General features: G+C 41.0%; 1 protein-coding gene across 1 annotated transcript in view; it reads left to right on the forward strand.

Annotated features, from left to right (window-relative positions):
- Rprd1a (regulation of nuclear pre-mRNA domain containing 1A) overlaps positions 1-13,064 on the forward strand; it is a 53,752-nt gene extending 40,688 nt beyond the window's left edge. The window contains 1 exon segment of the mRNA XM_026783564.1: positions 9,602-13,064. Within this exon segment, the coding sequence (XP_026639365.1) occupies positions 9,602-9,838 (237 nt within the window). The 3' untranslated portion in view covers positions 9,839-13,064.
- The last annotated feature ends 2,572 nt before the right edge of the window (positions 13,065-15,636 follow it).

A 15,636-nucleotide genomic window follows, 5' to 3' on the forward strand; every position in this document is an offset into this window, starting at 1 on the left:
ATTACAGATGGTTGTGAGCCACCATGTGGTTGCTGGGAATTGAACTCAGGACCTTTGGAAGAGCAGGCAATGCTCTTAACTGCTGAGCCATCTCTCCAGCCCCCTGGAAAGATTTTGTTTTTAGTAGATTAAATGTTTTTGGGATTTTGATGGGCATGCCAATCCTTGAGTCTGTCAGACAAAACATTTAGAAATCATTTCTTGATTCTATTTGAATCCATGAAATCTCCTTGCATTTGTATCACTGGGAATCTCATCCAGTTCAGCTGTATAACATCTTTATTGTCCTGTGGTGTGGCATGCAGTGTCAGTTAAATATCCCTGTGAAAGGACCAACGTTTACCACTCGTGTCTGCTGGTTTTCAGAGTGTCACCGCTTGAATCACTGCATAGGACCTGCTGTATACAATGAAATGTGGAATGTAGAATGTAGATTTGTCAGGAACAAGAAGCAGTTTGGTTTACTGTTGTAAAGTGGGTTTTGTGTGGAAGTTGGACATGGGTAGGTAATTTTGAAGTTCAGTAGTAGAACTAGGATGAGGCAAGGGAACAAAACAATAACAACAGCAATTAACAGTGCAGTTTTCTTATGTTCTGCAAGCAAAGTGTGTTGTGTCTTCAGTAATAGGGTTTTACAATTTGGTTCTATTAGGCAATCAAGACTGATGACAGTAGCTTGTGTTTGAAGGATTTCTCTGACCAATAACTCATGGGGAGGTATTCCAGGACTGGCTGAGATAAATTGTGAACCTCTTAATGATTAGACATTTAAGGCAAGCATAATGATGTTGAGAGTAATGTGATTCCATAGGTAGAGTTTGACTGGCCTATAGTCAGTCTTTGTAGAACAGTCCCCAAATCTCATGTTTTAGGTCATGATGAGGAACCCTAACTGCTGTGGGGCAAAGTCTGTTCCATTCATGACGCTTCTGTGAGTCTTGTTCCAACATAAGGTAATATGCTTGGGAGTTTATAGAAATAATCAGAATTTCCATGTCATAATGCAGAACTAAGAAACTAGTTACGATAGGAATTCAGTGTTTATTAAGCCACAGTGTTTTAATTCCAAAGACTTTTAATTAGTGTACTGTTGAGAAAATAACAAGTGTGTTTAGATTTTTTTTTGGATTAAAAAACTGTACCTAAGCAACATCAGAAGCATATTAACAAATAAGAAGAGGAGATAGGTACTTTTTTTTAGAGATTTATTTATTAATTATGTATACAGCATTCTACTTGCATGTGTCCCTGTAGGCCAGAAGAGGGTAACAGATCTTATTACAGATGGTTGTGAGCCATCATGTGGTTGCTGGGAATTGAACTCAGAACCTCTGGAAGAATAGTCAGTGCTCTCAACCTCTGAGCCATCTCTCCAGCCCCCGAGATAGGTAGTATTTTGTTACCAATTGTTTTGAGAAATATATGTATGTGCATGCACATTTACTCTCACAGTTAAGTTGCTAAGAGCTACTTCTGAAAACTCACCCAAGATTAACTTGACCCATGGTTAAGATTTGCTATTTACTATGTCAATTAGGGAAAAGCACTGGTTAAATGTAGCTGTTAGCCAGGTGATGTAACTAGGATAGTATTGAGCTGAACTAGTAAATATGGGATACTACATAAGCAACGTGAATGAACTGTCCACAGTATAACTAGTGCCAGGAGTCCTGGCCAGGGTACCAGAGGAAGTGCAGTGCCTTAGAGTGGAGCACTAGGAGAGAGGCATGTGTGTCTTCAGGTGCTTGCAGGCTATGGAAAGGGAAAAGTTTGGTTTACTTCCATGGGCAGAGCCAGGAGCAGTACTATTAGTGTTGGGTCTTTGGTCTGACATCTAATTCAACCTTAAATAGTCTAAGTCCCATGAGATTGACATAGTGCTTCACATGCAAGCGTGTTTGCTTCAGTATTGCCTGGTACATTGTTTCAACGTCAGTTAAAAACAAAACACACTGATCACTAAAAGGCAGCCAAAAGAGACAAAGCAAGTATCAGAACCAGACTTAACATGGGACTTTTAAAAATAATTGGGCCAGGAGTTTAACAAATGATTAATATGCTTAGGGTTCTTTTTTTTTTTTTTTTTTTTTTTTTTGGTTTTTTCGAGACAGGGTTTCTCTGTGGTTTTGGAGCCTGTCCTGGAACTAGCTCTGTAGACCAGGCTGGTCTCGAACACACAGAGATCCGCCTGCCTCTGCCTCCCGAGTGCTGGGATTAAAGGCATGCGCCACCACCACCCGGCTATGCTTAGGGTTCTAATGGGTAAAGCAGACACCATGCCAAATTGAGCAGATAATGTAAGAGAGGTAAAAGTGGCCTAAATAAAAACAAGATAAAAGTTCCCCAATTTTTATCGACAGATGACTAACTCAGTCGATGACAGACATGGGTAATTGGTGAGCTTGTGAGAGGCCAATTAGGATTTCTAAAACAAATGCGGAGTAGAAAATAAACGGGAAGACACAAAATGAAACCCAAATAGTAAATACATCAAAGGATGGAGACAGTCTTGTTTTTTGCCTGGAATACCAGAAGAGAAGAGTAGACGAAATGTGAAGCCACAATGACTTAACCATTTCCAGATTGACTGCTAGAAACCTAATCTAGGGAAACTAGAATGTCCGGCAAGCTTAAGAGAACAAATTGCAGTTTAAACCTAGACAGATCCTGCTTATATTGCAGCACCAGCAAGAAAACCTGGAAAGAACCAGAGGAGGAAATACATGCAACAAAGAAAGGCAGTGGACTTTGCAGAGTTGTTCAGGCAAGGTGTGAAGGGAATCCAGTAATGATGCCTAGAATTCAGGAAAGCTATGGTAAAAATGTTGAAATACCCACTGACCTGGGGTTTTCTGTCAAAAGACACTTGCGCAAAGAAAGTAGTGAGTTTGCTGTTAGAGGTGATGGAGTATGAGATGAAGTAACAAGGACATGGAAAAATTGGATCCAGTGTTGACGTGAGTGAGATCTGTATGACCGACTCAGAGGGCAGCTTTATGCAGAAATTCCCTCTTGGTGCTTAACTCATGGTATCAGCATGTGGAGGATACAGCAGAAATGTAGTATAGATCATTGTACAAAATTTTTATTCCAAACATGAACCCAGACTCATCTATCTGGCATCTTTTGTTAAAAGCTGTGAAACAAGATTCTGTGGGGCACCCTGTTTAGATGTCATACTGTACGACATTTGAAAATCCCAAGGTAATATGTTATAGTAGCAACAATATAGTATATGTTATAGAAAATGCACTAAGGGAGAGACTAAAAGAGACACAAAAATATTTCAAGTTAACAAATGTCAACTCCATTTAGTCATCACTATGTGTAGAAACAGGTTATTTCTGTAAGTTGCATCTTGATTTTGAAGTTGTCAGTGTTGTACGCTGCCTGTCAACCCCTGGCCACCCTTTTTATTATTTTTTTTCCCCCCTGTAAAACTTAATGTCTATGTAGGAGACAGTGGTGACTGTGCTGCTGAAAATAAAAAAGCCACAGGTGTTTAATGACAGGCCTATTGGTCCAGGTCACAGTTTTCTCCTTGGCTCTTGAGTTGGGAGTCAGGACTTCTAACCCTTTTCAGTGGGCAGTCCTGTAGGTGATTTAGGACTTTTCGCTTGGAAAATATTCAGAATACCCATAAAATTAATTCCAGGTCTCGAGAAACAGATTGGCATAGTGGGCAAACATAAGGATTAAACCAATCTGTATAGATTTCTTCAGTTGTCAGTTTTTTTTTAAATAAGCAATCCATTTTTATTCATTTTTTTGATGACTCTTCTAAGGGAAATTTTATTTTCAATCCCAGTTTTAATTTCTGAAAGTGGGTAGGCATAAATAAGGTTACATTATCATGGTATGAGTTTGTCTAGCTCAGATATAATTAATCTCCATTGTAGTTTGTTTCTTCCCTTTTTTTCTCTCACCATAGTTCTATTTCTGTTTCATCTCCTCTAGCCCCTCCCCTCTTCTCTTCTGTCCTGTCCTCCCCTTTCGTCCCCTCTCCTCCCCTCCCCCCTCTCCTCCCCTCCCCCCCTCTCCTCTCCTCTTTTTTTCTTAGCTTTCCTCATTTTCTACTTTAACGTGGGTACTTGGATAAAACTTTACTCGGTCAGAGTCAACCAAGACAGCCATACTAAACGCTAGTTAGTCCCCAAACTACCAGTTGTTGGTTTTGAGTGAAGATTCTTACTGGTTGTGACTTAGTTTATCATCTGTAACATGTAGTGTCCACCTTAGAGATTAAATGGAGTGTTTAGAATAATGACTGGTGTTTTTGGTTTGGGCTAGAGTGTGCTCAGTGTTGAGTCCATAACAGAATTTAAGTGATCAGATATCAGTTTAATGATACATGCACAGAAAAGTACAGAGATGAACTGCCTGGATATTTATATATCTGACCCTTCTGAAATTCTATAGAAATAATATTCCATTTTCTCCATCTTTAAGAAATTTTGTGAACAAAGTCTTTGACGATTGTGCTAGGATGTTACTGTTCTGAAAGAGTAGAGATGCTTATGTTGGTTATTGCCGATCTTGTTGTGTTATTCTTAAATAACAGTGGAGATAGCAGTTGCAAAGGGAGGAACGGACTGTGTAAGTCTGTTTTCATAGCGTTCTGAAATCTGCTTAAGTTGCTTCCAACAGGTCACAAAACCAGCTCACGGGATTCAGCTTTGGGGTTCCTGCTTTGGTGTAGTACTCTTTATAACACAGCAGAAGTGTCCCAAGAAGTGGGTGGGGTTTTAATAGGCAAGTCCTTCTCACTGCTGAGCCTTCTTGGCATCTGGGGGATTCAGTGGAAATTCTCCACTTTTTGTTTTTAGGGTTTTTTTTTTTTTCTAAGAAAAATGTATTTTATTTAGTTACGTCTGAAAACCAGATATTACTAGTTCAGGCCAGCCTCATTTCTGCCTTACTCTTCCTAAGTCCCGAAACCACACACATGTGCTACCACATCTAGTTCTCTTGTGGGTTTTTGTTTATTCTTGTCACATTTGTGTATGAAGAGGGAGGGCAGAAGTAGGAGCATCTTTAAGAAAAGGTGATTACATGTACAAGTTGAAAAATATTTAAGCTAGCCAGGCAGTGTTGATGCATGCCTTTAATCCTAGTACTCGGGAGTCAGAGGCAAGCAGAGTTTGAGGCCAGCCTGGTCTACAGAACAAGTCTCAGGACAACCAAGACTACACAGAGAAACCCTGTCTGGGAAAAGAAGAGCAAGAAATGCTTTAAATCAGTAAGAGTTTCAGAACTATGCGACCTAAAATAACATTTTTTTCCACACCTCTTAAAATAGGGTCTCCAGAACTCTGTAGCCCAGGCTGGCCTGGTACTCATTGTATAGACCAGGCTAGTTTTGAACTTTAGGCTGCTTTGCCTGTGGCATCTAAGTGCTGGGATTATAGTGTGTGACCACACCCAGCCTGGGAAGTTTATTCCTCTAGCTCAGTGCTTCTCAGCCTGGGGGTCACCTAAGACCACTGTAAAGTATATTTACATTAAAATTCATAACAATAGCAAAAGTATAGTAATGAGGTAGCAATGAAAATATTTTTATGGTTGGGATCACCACAGCAAGAGGAACTGTATTAAAGTGTCCAGCGTTAGGGAGACAGAACTACTGTGAATCTAACTGTTTTGAGCTAATTCAGATGCTACCGCAGAATGTTAGTCACACAGCACTTTATGATCTGAAAGTTCAAGCTTCTTTAAGCATCATGGATCTGTAAAACATGCCCTTATTTTCTAAAGAGAACATGGGGACTTGGATGATCAGGTAGAAGATTAGGGTGGCAATGGTTTATCTCAAGTCTCCTGGCTTCATGACTCATTGCTCTGCTTGTTACCATAAGAAAAGCTGACTTGGGAAAACTGTCCTCTCCAGTACAGATGTGGAGCTTGGAAATAATCCAGTACTATTTAGAGTTAGAACAAATGAGCTTTGAAAAGTGAGCACATAGGAAATCCGCTGAGACTGGAGTAGGCAGTGTTGGTGGCTGTATTGGTCAAGACAGAGTTTATGAGGTCGTCTGGGATATTCCGTATAAAGTAGGCATCGACGGCAGAGATCTAGTTTAAGGCTGATCACATCATCTAAGGGACAAGTTTGAGGCCAGGCCTTCAGCATAATAGGATCTTTTAAATCTGAACTTTAGCTCAGTGGTAAAGCATGGCAAGATGAAGGCTCCTGCTGTCAAAGATGACAGGCTTACCTTAGTGCATAGGTGGAAGGATGGTCAGACACCGAAATAGCTCTATAACATTGAGTTAGTTTCCCTACCTCGTGGGCCTAGCCTGTAACAACAGAGCCATCTTCCAGCCTTAACCCGTTGTTTGAGATGGGATCTCTGTAGCTGTGCCAGTTCTGGAACTCTGCATAGACCAGGCTGGCCTCAAACTCAGAGGTCCTGCTGCCTCTGCCTCTTTGCTGGGATTAAAGGTATGTACCACACCTGGCTTATGGTTACAATTTTTAAGGATGGAGGACATGGATTGAACCAGTGGTAGTGAGCTTTGTATGACGCTGGGAACTGAAAACACTGCAAACTTAAAGGTTATGGGATGAGACTGGCAAGTGAGGCAGAGATGTGGGCCTTTGTGAGTGAGCAGACTGGCGGGACATCGGAGACCAAGCTTCGGGGTATAGGCTGCCTGAGGAGTCAGTTCTGCTCGTCTCACTGTGGGGATGAAACTCAGACCAGTACACGATTGCTTAGGTTTTCTCTAGTGGAGGTTTTTTAGGGAGTTAGCTTAGATATATGAAGTAACTAGTGGTATATGCTGTTTTTGATAAAGATATAAAGGATGGTACAGCCAAAGTTTGACAGATAGTGATTTAAAATTAGGAAAAAAAAATTAGGAAAAAAATGAGGAAGAACGGTTCTGAGAAAGCCCATATCTTTTCAAAACTAAATGTCTTCTGTGTGTGCACATGTTTGTATGTGTGCCATGTTGCATGTGTGGAGGTCGGAGAACAGTGTGGGACTAAAGTTGTAGAGTAATTTAATTGTAATGACATAAAAAGCTGATTATACTAGTAGGTAGAGGATTATTTTCAGTTTTGATTAAAGACTTAAATGTACGGGTTACAAAACCCCCAGAATGTCAAATACAAAAATGTCAGCGTTACTGTCCATGTTTAGTTCTTACCTTTGTTTTCACACACACATCCTATTGAAGCATATGCGCTAGTGTAGTGTTAGATGTTACACTTTTAAATTTTTATTTATTTATTTAGGACTGTGTTCTTTGTCACTCTGGCTGGCCTAGATAGAACTCACTGTGTACATTAGCTTGGTCTTGAATTCACAGAGGTCACTTGCTACCTCTTCTTGGGTGCAGGGACTAAAGATTCCACTATACTTGAGTGTAGAATACCAAAGGTACATATCACCATGGCAGCTATCTAAGGCTGGAGAGATGGCTCAGTGATTAAGAGCACTGCCTGCTCTTCCAAAGGTCCTGAGTTCAATTCCCAGCAACCACATGGTGGCTCACAACCACCTGAAATGAGATCTGGTGCTCTCTTAATGACCTGCAGGCATACAGGCAGACAGACCACTGTATACTTAATAAATAAATCTTTAAAAGAAAAACAACTATCCAATCAGTAAAATAAGAAAAGAGTAGAATTTGTAGAGAAAAGGATTCAAGTTGTTTTTCTTTGGTTAAGGTCACACTGGGGGTTGGAGCCTAGGCTACACAGTGAAATTATCTCAGAAACAAGATGTTCTGGTAGTTCATTGTGCCTTTCATTCTTTCAAATACAATGTTTTACCTGTTACTGATGAATGAACCCAGGGCTTTGCATGCTAGGCAAGCACTCTACCACTGAGGTACACCCGTTAACCCCCTCCAAAATTGACGTTTAGAAGTATATAGTTAGAAAACTATTACCCTGCTTCTAACTGTTTTGTGTATACCAAACTCAGCTGCCATGGTGATATGCACCTTTGTTATTCTAAGACTGTGTCCTTGGCAAGTAAAGAGTTAGCCCTTGGACTGTAGGGCCCTTGAAATGTCTGTTAGTGCAGCTTGGCATCATAATTGGTTGGAAAGGCAAGGATGTTGTTACCTCTGATGTTCGTGGCTATGTGGTGTTTTGCAGCTAATGTGCCCAGTTCTCTTAGACACTCTCCTACCCCATTTCCTAAGTGCTGTGGGTCATAGTAATCTGACAAACCCTCTGCCCTGCCAGGTAAATTCTACTTCTACAGAGTAGACTTAGAAGTACCAAGACTGCTCCCTGGTTGATAATATTTTTGGCATCAGAAATGTAGGCAAGTGGCTCACAATTTTGGCTGCTAGCATCATTTGGGAGGCTTTTTACAAAATTCATATGATCTAGACCCCTTTTCAGATATTCTGAGATCTGATGTGTAGTGGGACCAATAGCTTTCTTTTACAAGTCAGGTGGGTTTTTGGAAATCCCAAGGAGAATGGGGTGTGCTGCCAGCACTGAGATACACGGAAGAGGGGTTCTGCATGCTTACTCTTGTTTTCACTGCAGGCCTCTGTTGGCTGAAAGAATGTGGGCATTTCCACATGCTATCCTGGGGAACTTCACTGAGGATATCAGACCTTCACATTTGCCACAGATAGTGATCTCTTCTGCTAGACCAGATCATCTTTTTTTTTAAAGATTTATTTATTTATTATGTATACAACATTCTGCCTCAATGTATGCCCGCTTGCCAGAGGAGGGTGCAAGATCTCAATATAGATGGTTGTGAGCCACCATGTGGTTGCTGGGAATTGAACTCAGGACCTCTGGAAGAGCAGCCAGTGCTCTTAACCTCTGAGCCATCTCTCCAGCCCTAAACCAGATTATCTTGATTGACCTCTAGTCTCTCATTCCTTGGGGTACTGGTTGCCAGCATTTTTAAACCTGTTTTTTTGGTGCCCAGTTTGGTGAGCTGTATAACCCATTTGAAGTTAAATGTTTTAAAATACATAGAAGAAAATGTATACCATTACTTCAAGTTGCATTCAAGTGCGGCTATCAGAATTTCAGAGTGTATAATAATGTATCACTTATTCGTAACAGTGGGGGTGTAGTCATGACCTTAATTTTAAAGCAGTAATAAATGGAGATAGTAAGAAAAGACACTGGCGCTGGGATTGTAGCTCCATTGCTAGAGTGCTTGCCTAGTGTACACAGAGCCTGAGTTCTTCTCCAGCAGCACATAACCTGGATGTGCTGGTGCATGCTGTCATCCCCGCACTCAGGAGGTGGAGACAGCAGGCTCAGACGCGGGTCATCCTCCGCTACACACTGGACCATGGTCAGCTGTGGTTACATGGAACCATCTCAAGTCTACCATCACCAACAGAACTATAATGTATTATGAAGCAGCTGGTTTGTGTTAGAGACAGAGTCCCAGTTTACTGATAATGCTGCAATGGTTTATTGCCAGCAGTCACAGAAAAGGATTTGAAGTTTCAATTTAAGGAAACATAATATTTTGATACAAAGTAGTGTTGTTTCATTATGTTGTTTTCATGCATGGATTTAATACACTTTTATTCAACCCCTCTATTGCCTCTGTAGCCTTTTTAACTAAAACTCACAGTGGAATATTCTTTTATTTGGCATTAACTGAATAATACACTCTCTGCAGAGATCAGTAGAACCCTAGATTGCTTTTTCATCATGAAAGCTAACAAGAATGGTTTGTCTTTGCAGGAATATAAGCGCAAGTTAGCCAGAGTTTCCCTGGTTCGCAAAGAACTCAGAGCCCGGATCCAGAGCCTGCCAGACTTATCTCGATTGCCCAATGTCACTGGCAGTCATGTGCACCTGCCCTTTGCTGGGGACATCTACAGTGAAGATTGATGGCCAGTCTCCTCCAAAGCCAGGACTTTGCCAGACGTGGAGACAGGTTAGGTGAATAGTCCTGCAGAGTTATTTTTGTACGTTTTCAGAGAATGGTACAAGAAATGACAAGGAATTATAAAATGGTTTAAATGTTGGTTTGTTTACTCTTTTATTAGTGAGTTAACATGACTTAGTTAACCAAGTGATTCTGTGTATTAATGAGCCTAATAGTGCTTATTTTCAAAAGATCTTTTGTAAGTTTTGTTTTTTGATGTTTTTGAGGCCTTGTGAGAAATTCCATGTTTCTGTTTCTTCATGTATTTTCAATTGTTTTTCTTTATTTTTTTTCAGTATCTAATCACTGTACACTACCTAATTCCTAAGAGAAGAACTGATCAAGAGCTGATGTGAGACTGTATTATGGTATTGTTAGGACTTGATTATAGAAGAGACTAAATGTTTCCACCTCACCTTTACCCTTCTTACCACCCAAATATTGCTTCTCTGTGTCCTCATGCCTTTGAATTTTTTATTTCCTAGAGGTCAGTAACTTAACCCTAGGTGTGGGTGTCACATGGAGGGTCAGATTACAGCTTATGGAGCGTTTTTTCCATAGCACTGCAGTAACTCCACCCCGAAGGCCAGCCCAGGATAAAGGCCTGCTCAGTAGAATCCCTTGATTACACTGTAGAGCTAAGTGCATTCAGTGCTTTGAGGACGATGTAAGTTTTGACGTCCTACCAAGAGTACAGCTGACTGCTTCTGTCAGATCAGTCATCATGTGTCATTGGTCCCTTTAACAAAACACCAGCCGTGGGGAGTAAAGGAAACGTCAGAAAGTGACATGCTTATTCCCTCGTCCATGTAATGTAAAATAGCACTTAGCTTAAGTAGCTCAAGAACACAGTATCCATAATACTCAGTTAAGCAGCCTGAAACATTTTATTTCCTTAAAGTTTTTGAATAACTATATATTTGGGAATTAAGCAATGCTACTACAGGGTAGATCTGGTGAATTTTATACTTGTATGTTTACAGATGTACATATAAAGCAAATGTACCTTTACTCGGTCCTGGTGTGTTAGAGAGGTGCATGCTCTCCAGCTTTCTTTTAAGTTACATTGTGAACCTGCAGGTTTGTATTTGGTAATGACAGGGGACTATTTTTCTCCTTCATTGCTTTGCATTTCTCGTTGTAATCAGAGTCAAACTAGTTAGTTAATAGAACACCTTTTAAGTTTCACGGGCCAATTATATCTTGCTACTCTGAATGGCTTCATTGTTTCTTTCTCAGTATTAAGAGATTATAGTTGAAATGAATTACATGTGAAGGATGACAGGTAATTTATCTTCAATAGTCAGTAGGTTGGGAAACAGTGCTTTTAACAATCTGACCTCTCTCCGAGCAGTTCTGTGTATAGCATCATGCATCCCCTGCCTGTCCTAGTTTCCAGTGCTTTAGACAGCTTTGGGGAGTTAGGACACATTTCCTTATAGAAGCTATAGCAGGGTCCCTGTGCACACCACAGACGTACTTAACCTGTACTGTGGCTGAGGAGTGGCTCATGGCACATCCTGAGCAGCATTTGTCTGTCACAGGAAGGGGTTTGTGTGTGGCAGCCAGCTTCTCGCCTGACAGTAGGGTGTCTGCCAGTGCTGCTGTCTTTTCCCTAGGTGTAGGGATGGAAGAAAAGATTCAGCAAAGGAGGGTGAACAGATGCACATTCACACCCTGGTTATGCCTGTTTTGAAAGTATGCTAAGTAAGTTAGTTTTTGTTGTTCTTGATGTTTTTGGAAGCAGAAGTTTTGTGTGTTAACTTATTTTCAGTATCTTGAACTTATTTATGATTTGCTGACATGGTGATTTATCCATCTAAAGTAGATACTTTTTTCCATTTAAAACTAATTTATAAACGGTGTACTCTTGGGAAGATACAAAATCTTTTAGAAGTTTGCTGAAATATTTTCACCATGAAGATAGACTTAGATACTCTTTTGATGCCAGTATCTGATCTAAATATTTATGATAAAATGTATTATTTTTTTAAAGAGCTTGATGAGATCTGTGATAAATGCTAGTACTTAAAACCTGGGTCCCATAAACCACAGTTGTTATTTAGCTCACTAACTGAACACAAACTGTACAGTATGTTCTAGAAGTAAGTTTTCCAGCCTTAACAGTAGTAGTTAACATGGTAAGCCTTAGGAGATAGTCTAAGCTGGGTGTGGTGGTGCACGCCTTTAATCTCAGTACTTACGAGGTAGAAGTAGGATCTCTGTGACTTTAAGGCCAGCCTGTTTGTTCTACAGAGTTCTATGTAGTGAGATTCGTGCCATTAGTTTCATGGTGAGACCCTGCCTTAAAAGAAAGAGGAAGGAAGACAGACAGACAGACAGACAGACAGACAAACAGGTTTAGGTGAGGGTATAAAATACCGAACTCTAAATCATGCACATTTTCTCTACCACGCATCTGAGGTGTGAGAGCAACCTGGCCTGGCCCTCAGGGCAAAGTGAGTCACATTTGCAGCAAGGCCCTATGCTGTGAATGGACACCCTCCTCTTTTCTCCACAAACAGTGCAGAGAGCTGTCTGCAGTGGCAGTTTGAACAGATTCCTGGTGCCTCTCTGCTCCTGCAACACTACAGTAAGTAAAAGAACCACAGGGGGAGCTGGGAGCCTGGAAGGGAGCTGTGCTCTGTGCCAGCCTTCCCTGAGGAAAGCCACCCTGCAGGTGTGTGATAGTGCTCCCCAGCATTCTGAATCAGGGCTTCTCTTTAAAAAATCCCTTAGAATCAACAAAAGCTAGGATGATCCAGCATCATGATTTTCAGAGTTCAAAGAATGTGGTCCACTGTCACGTGAGCAGTGTCACGGTGTGTGTTCATGGACTGGTCTGAGAAGTCTGGAGAGGACAAGGACAGTGTCCCATTCTGATGGACAGGATGTGAAGTAACACAAAACCCTACTTTACCAACTGCTAGGAGTTACTCCTAAAGATGAGCCGTGCTTCCCAGGTGTGCTCTACAAAGTTGCTAACAGTGTGGACTCGGCTCTCCTGTACAGAAAGGGAACATGTGTCACTTAATGGATTTGGTTATACAGAGCTTTTGTTGCCATCTACAGTCAGTCTGAGGTGACAGGAGCACATGGGAAAAGGATTCTCCCTGTCTTTTACAAACCCTTTAGCTGTATCTGATGACAGTATAAGATATTAATAAAGTTTTATGTTCTTTTTGAAGAGTTTTTGTGCGTGTGATTTCTTTTCCTTTTTTTGGTGAATCCAGTTGATTGCATAAAGGACAGAAAGGCATGGGACTAAAGGGAGGGAGTTGGCAAAGTTCTGGAAGTGTCAGTGAAGCAGAAACTACAAAAAGGGGTCTCTGTACTTGGTCAGTAGTCCAGACTTGTAGGACTATCAGTATTACTATGTCATTTGTTAAGTTGCAGATGGCTGAGCGCCAAATTCTTATCTCAAATATTTAAGCAGGGGCTGGGGAAATAGCTCAGTGGGTAAGAGCCCTTGCAGTAAGTAAACATGAGGACCTAAGTCTGGGTTCCCAGCACCTGAATAAAAAGCTGGGCATGGTTACAAGTTCCAGTCCTGGGGTTGGAGACAGGCAGATTCCAGGAGCTCCCTGGCCAGCTAGGATAGCTAGAATAGCTTCAGGTTTAGTGAGAGACCCTATCTGAAGGTATAGAGAGCAGCAGAGAAAGAAACCCAATGTCCTGTTCTAGCCTCAGCTTGGGCACATGTACCATGCATACGCACACACGAATTATGGGTAATGATGAAGTACAAGTTTACAGTTCATCACATAGTTGGTTCCTTGGAGGCAGAGAAGAGCCACTGTTACATGCCAGCACTAGTACAGTGCTTTCAAGTGGACAACCAGCCAATATCTGAAGCTTCCTGGAGTATAGGCTTCCTGTGACATCCTGAATTATTTTTTGTGGTGCTAGGGATCACAATCAAACCCTGTATGCTAGGTGTGTGCTGTAGTGGTAGCTAAACCACTCGTTTTCATGCTTTGGATTTAATGTAAAATTGGAAATACTAGAAATCTGTTTGGGCAAGAGTTTTTGTTTTTTTTGTTTTTCGAGACAGGGTTTCTCTGTGGTTTTGGAGCCTGTCCTGGAACTAGCTCTTGTAAACCAGGCTGGTCTCGAACTCACAGAGATCCGCCTGGGCAAGAGTTTTGATAAGCCTCAGCTGTGGCTGGGAAAGTGGTTCAGTTGTAGAAGGCTTGTAAATAAGACTACGGCCCTGGTTAGATCTCTGACAACACACACACACCACTCACACACAACTTAGTTGAAGTTACTAGAAAAGGTCAAACTATCCTGATTTTTGCACTCTGGGAAATTTGGAAAATATGGTCCTCTGGCTAGTGCCTTTCCCCCCATTCTTACATGGCACTTGGCCACTTCATCTGAATTCATGTGCTTCCTGTTTGCATTACTCTAGTAGAATGTAGGTTTTATAAGCTACAGAATCCATAGCCACATGAATAGCCTCAGAATCCCATGCCAGAGGCTGCATGAGACAGTCCCGGTGTGCATGTGAGGGACCCCATGACAACTCTGCACCTTCCCAGTTCTCCTTCACATTTTATTATTCTTCTTGTTGTTGTTAATAATAAAATAATAATAATAATAATAATAATAATAATAATAATAATAATAATAATAATATCTAACCTGCAGTTCACCGAACCAGCTCTACCTTGCCTTGTTCTTTTTCCCTTTGGTTTGGTTTTGTTAGTTTGCTAGGCCTTCTCACAGACACCTAAGCTGGCCTGAGGGCGGGTTCTCGCTACCTTAGCCTGCTCAGTGCTCACATTGATTTGGACTGTCCTTGATTGCACTTCTTAACCTGCTCGTTCTGTTTCCAGCAGAGCTGTCTTGTCTCTTCCCTTCATTGTTCCCTTTCTATTCACTGTTCCTTCTTCCGGCTTCTCTGTTTAATATTAATTGCTGCTTGCTCTGTTTATTTCCCATCAATCCCTACCTTTAAATCTTAGATTCCATGAGACTGTCCGCGTTCCTTTACTCCCTCCCAGGTTAGAAAAGCTGAAAATCACCTTTAAAAATTTATTTGCCAGGTGGAGGTGGCACATACCTTTAATCCCAGCACTTGGGAGGCAGAAGTAGGCAGATCTCTGTGAGTTTGAGGCCAGCCTGGTCTACAAGAGCTAGTTCCAGGACAGCTAAGACTGTTACACAGAGAAAACCCTATCTTGAAAAACCAAAATATGAATGAATATATTAAAAATTTATCTATCATCTCTGTCTGTCTATCTATCTATCTATCTATCTATCTATCTATCTATCTATCTATCTATCTATCTATCTATCTATCTATCTATCTAGTGGGATTATAGGTGTGTACCAGCACGGCAGTTAGAGTGAACTGCTGATAGAGATGATTTCAAGTGATGTTTGATGGAGTGTTTTTGAGGCACACAGATTACTACTCAGCTGCTCATGTATCTTCAAATGTCTAAAAGCTAGTGGGAATGGAATAATACAATTTTCAGAATTTTATTTTTCTAAGCTAGGGGCATATTAGATCAGAACCATTAGCCTTGGCCAAGAACTTGTTCTTAGTGCAAATTATTGGGCCCAGTTTTACAGAATCACAATATCCAAGGTTAGGTATATGCACCTCTTTTTTTTTTAAAAAAAATTTATTTATTATGTTTACAATATTGCGTCTGTGTGTATGCCTGCAGGCCAGAAGAGGGCACCAGACCCCATTACAGATGGTTGTGAGCCACCATGTGGTTGCTGGGAATTGAACTCAGGACCTTTG

This window comes from Microtus ochrogaster, chromosome 18 (assembly GCF_000317375.1).
Source record: "Microtus ochrogaster isolate Prairie Vole_2 chromosome 18, MicOch1.0, whole genome shotgun sequence".
Classification (NCBI taxonomy): Eukaryota; Metazoa; Chordata; class Mammalia; order Rodentia; family Cricetidae; genus Microtus; species Microtus ochrogaster.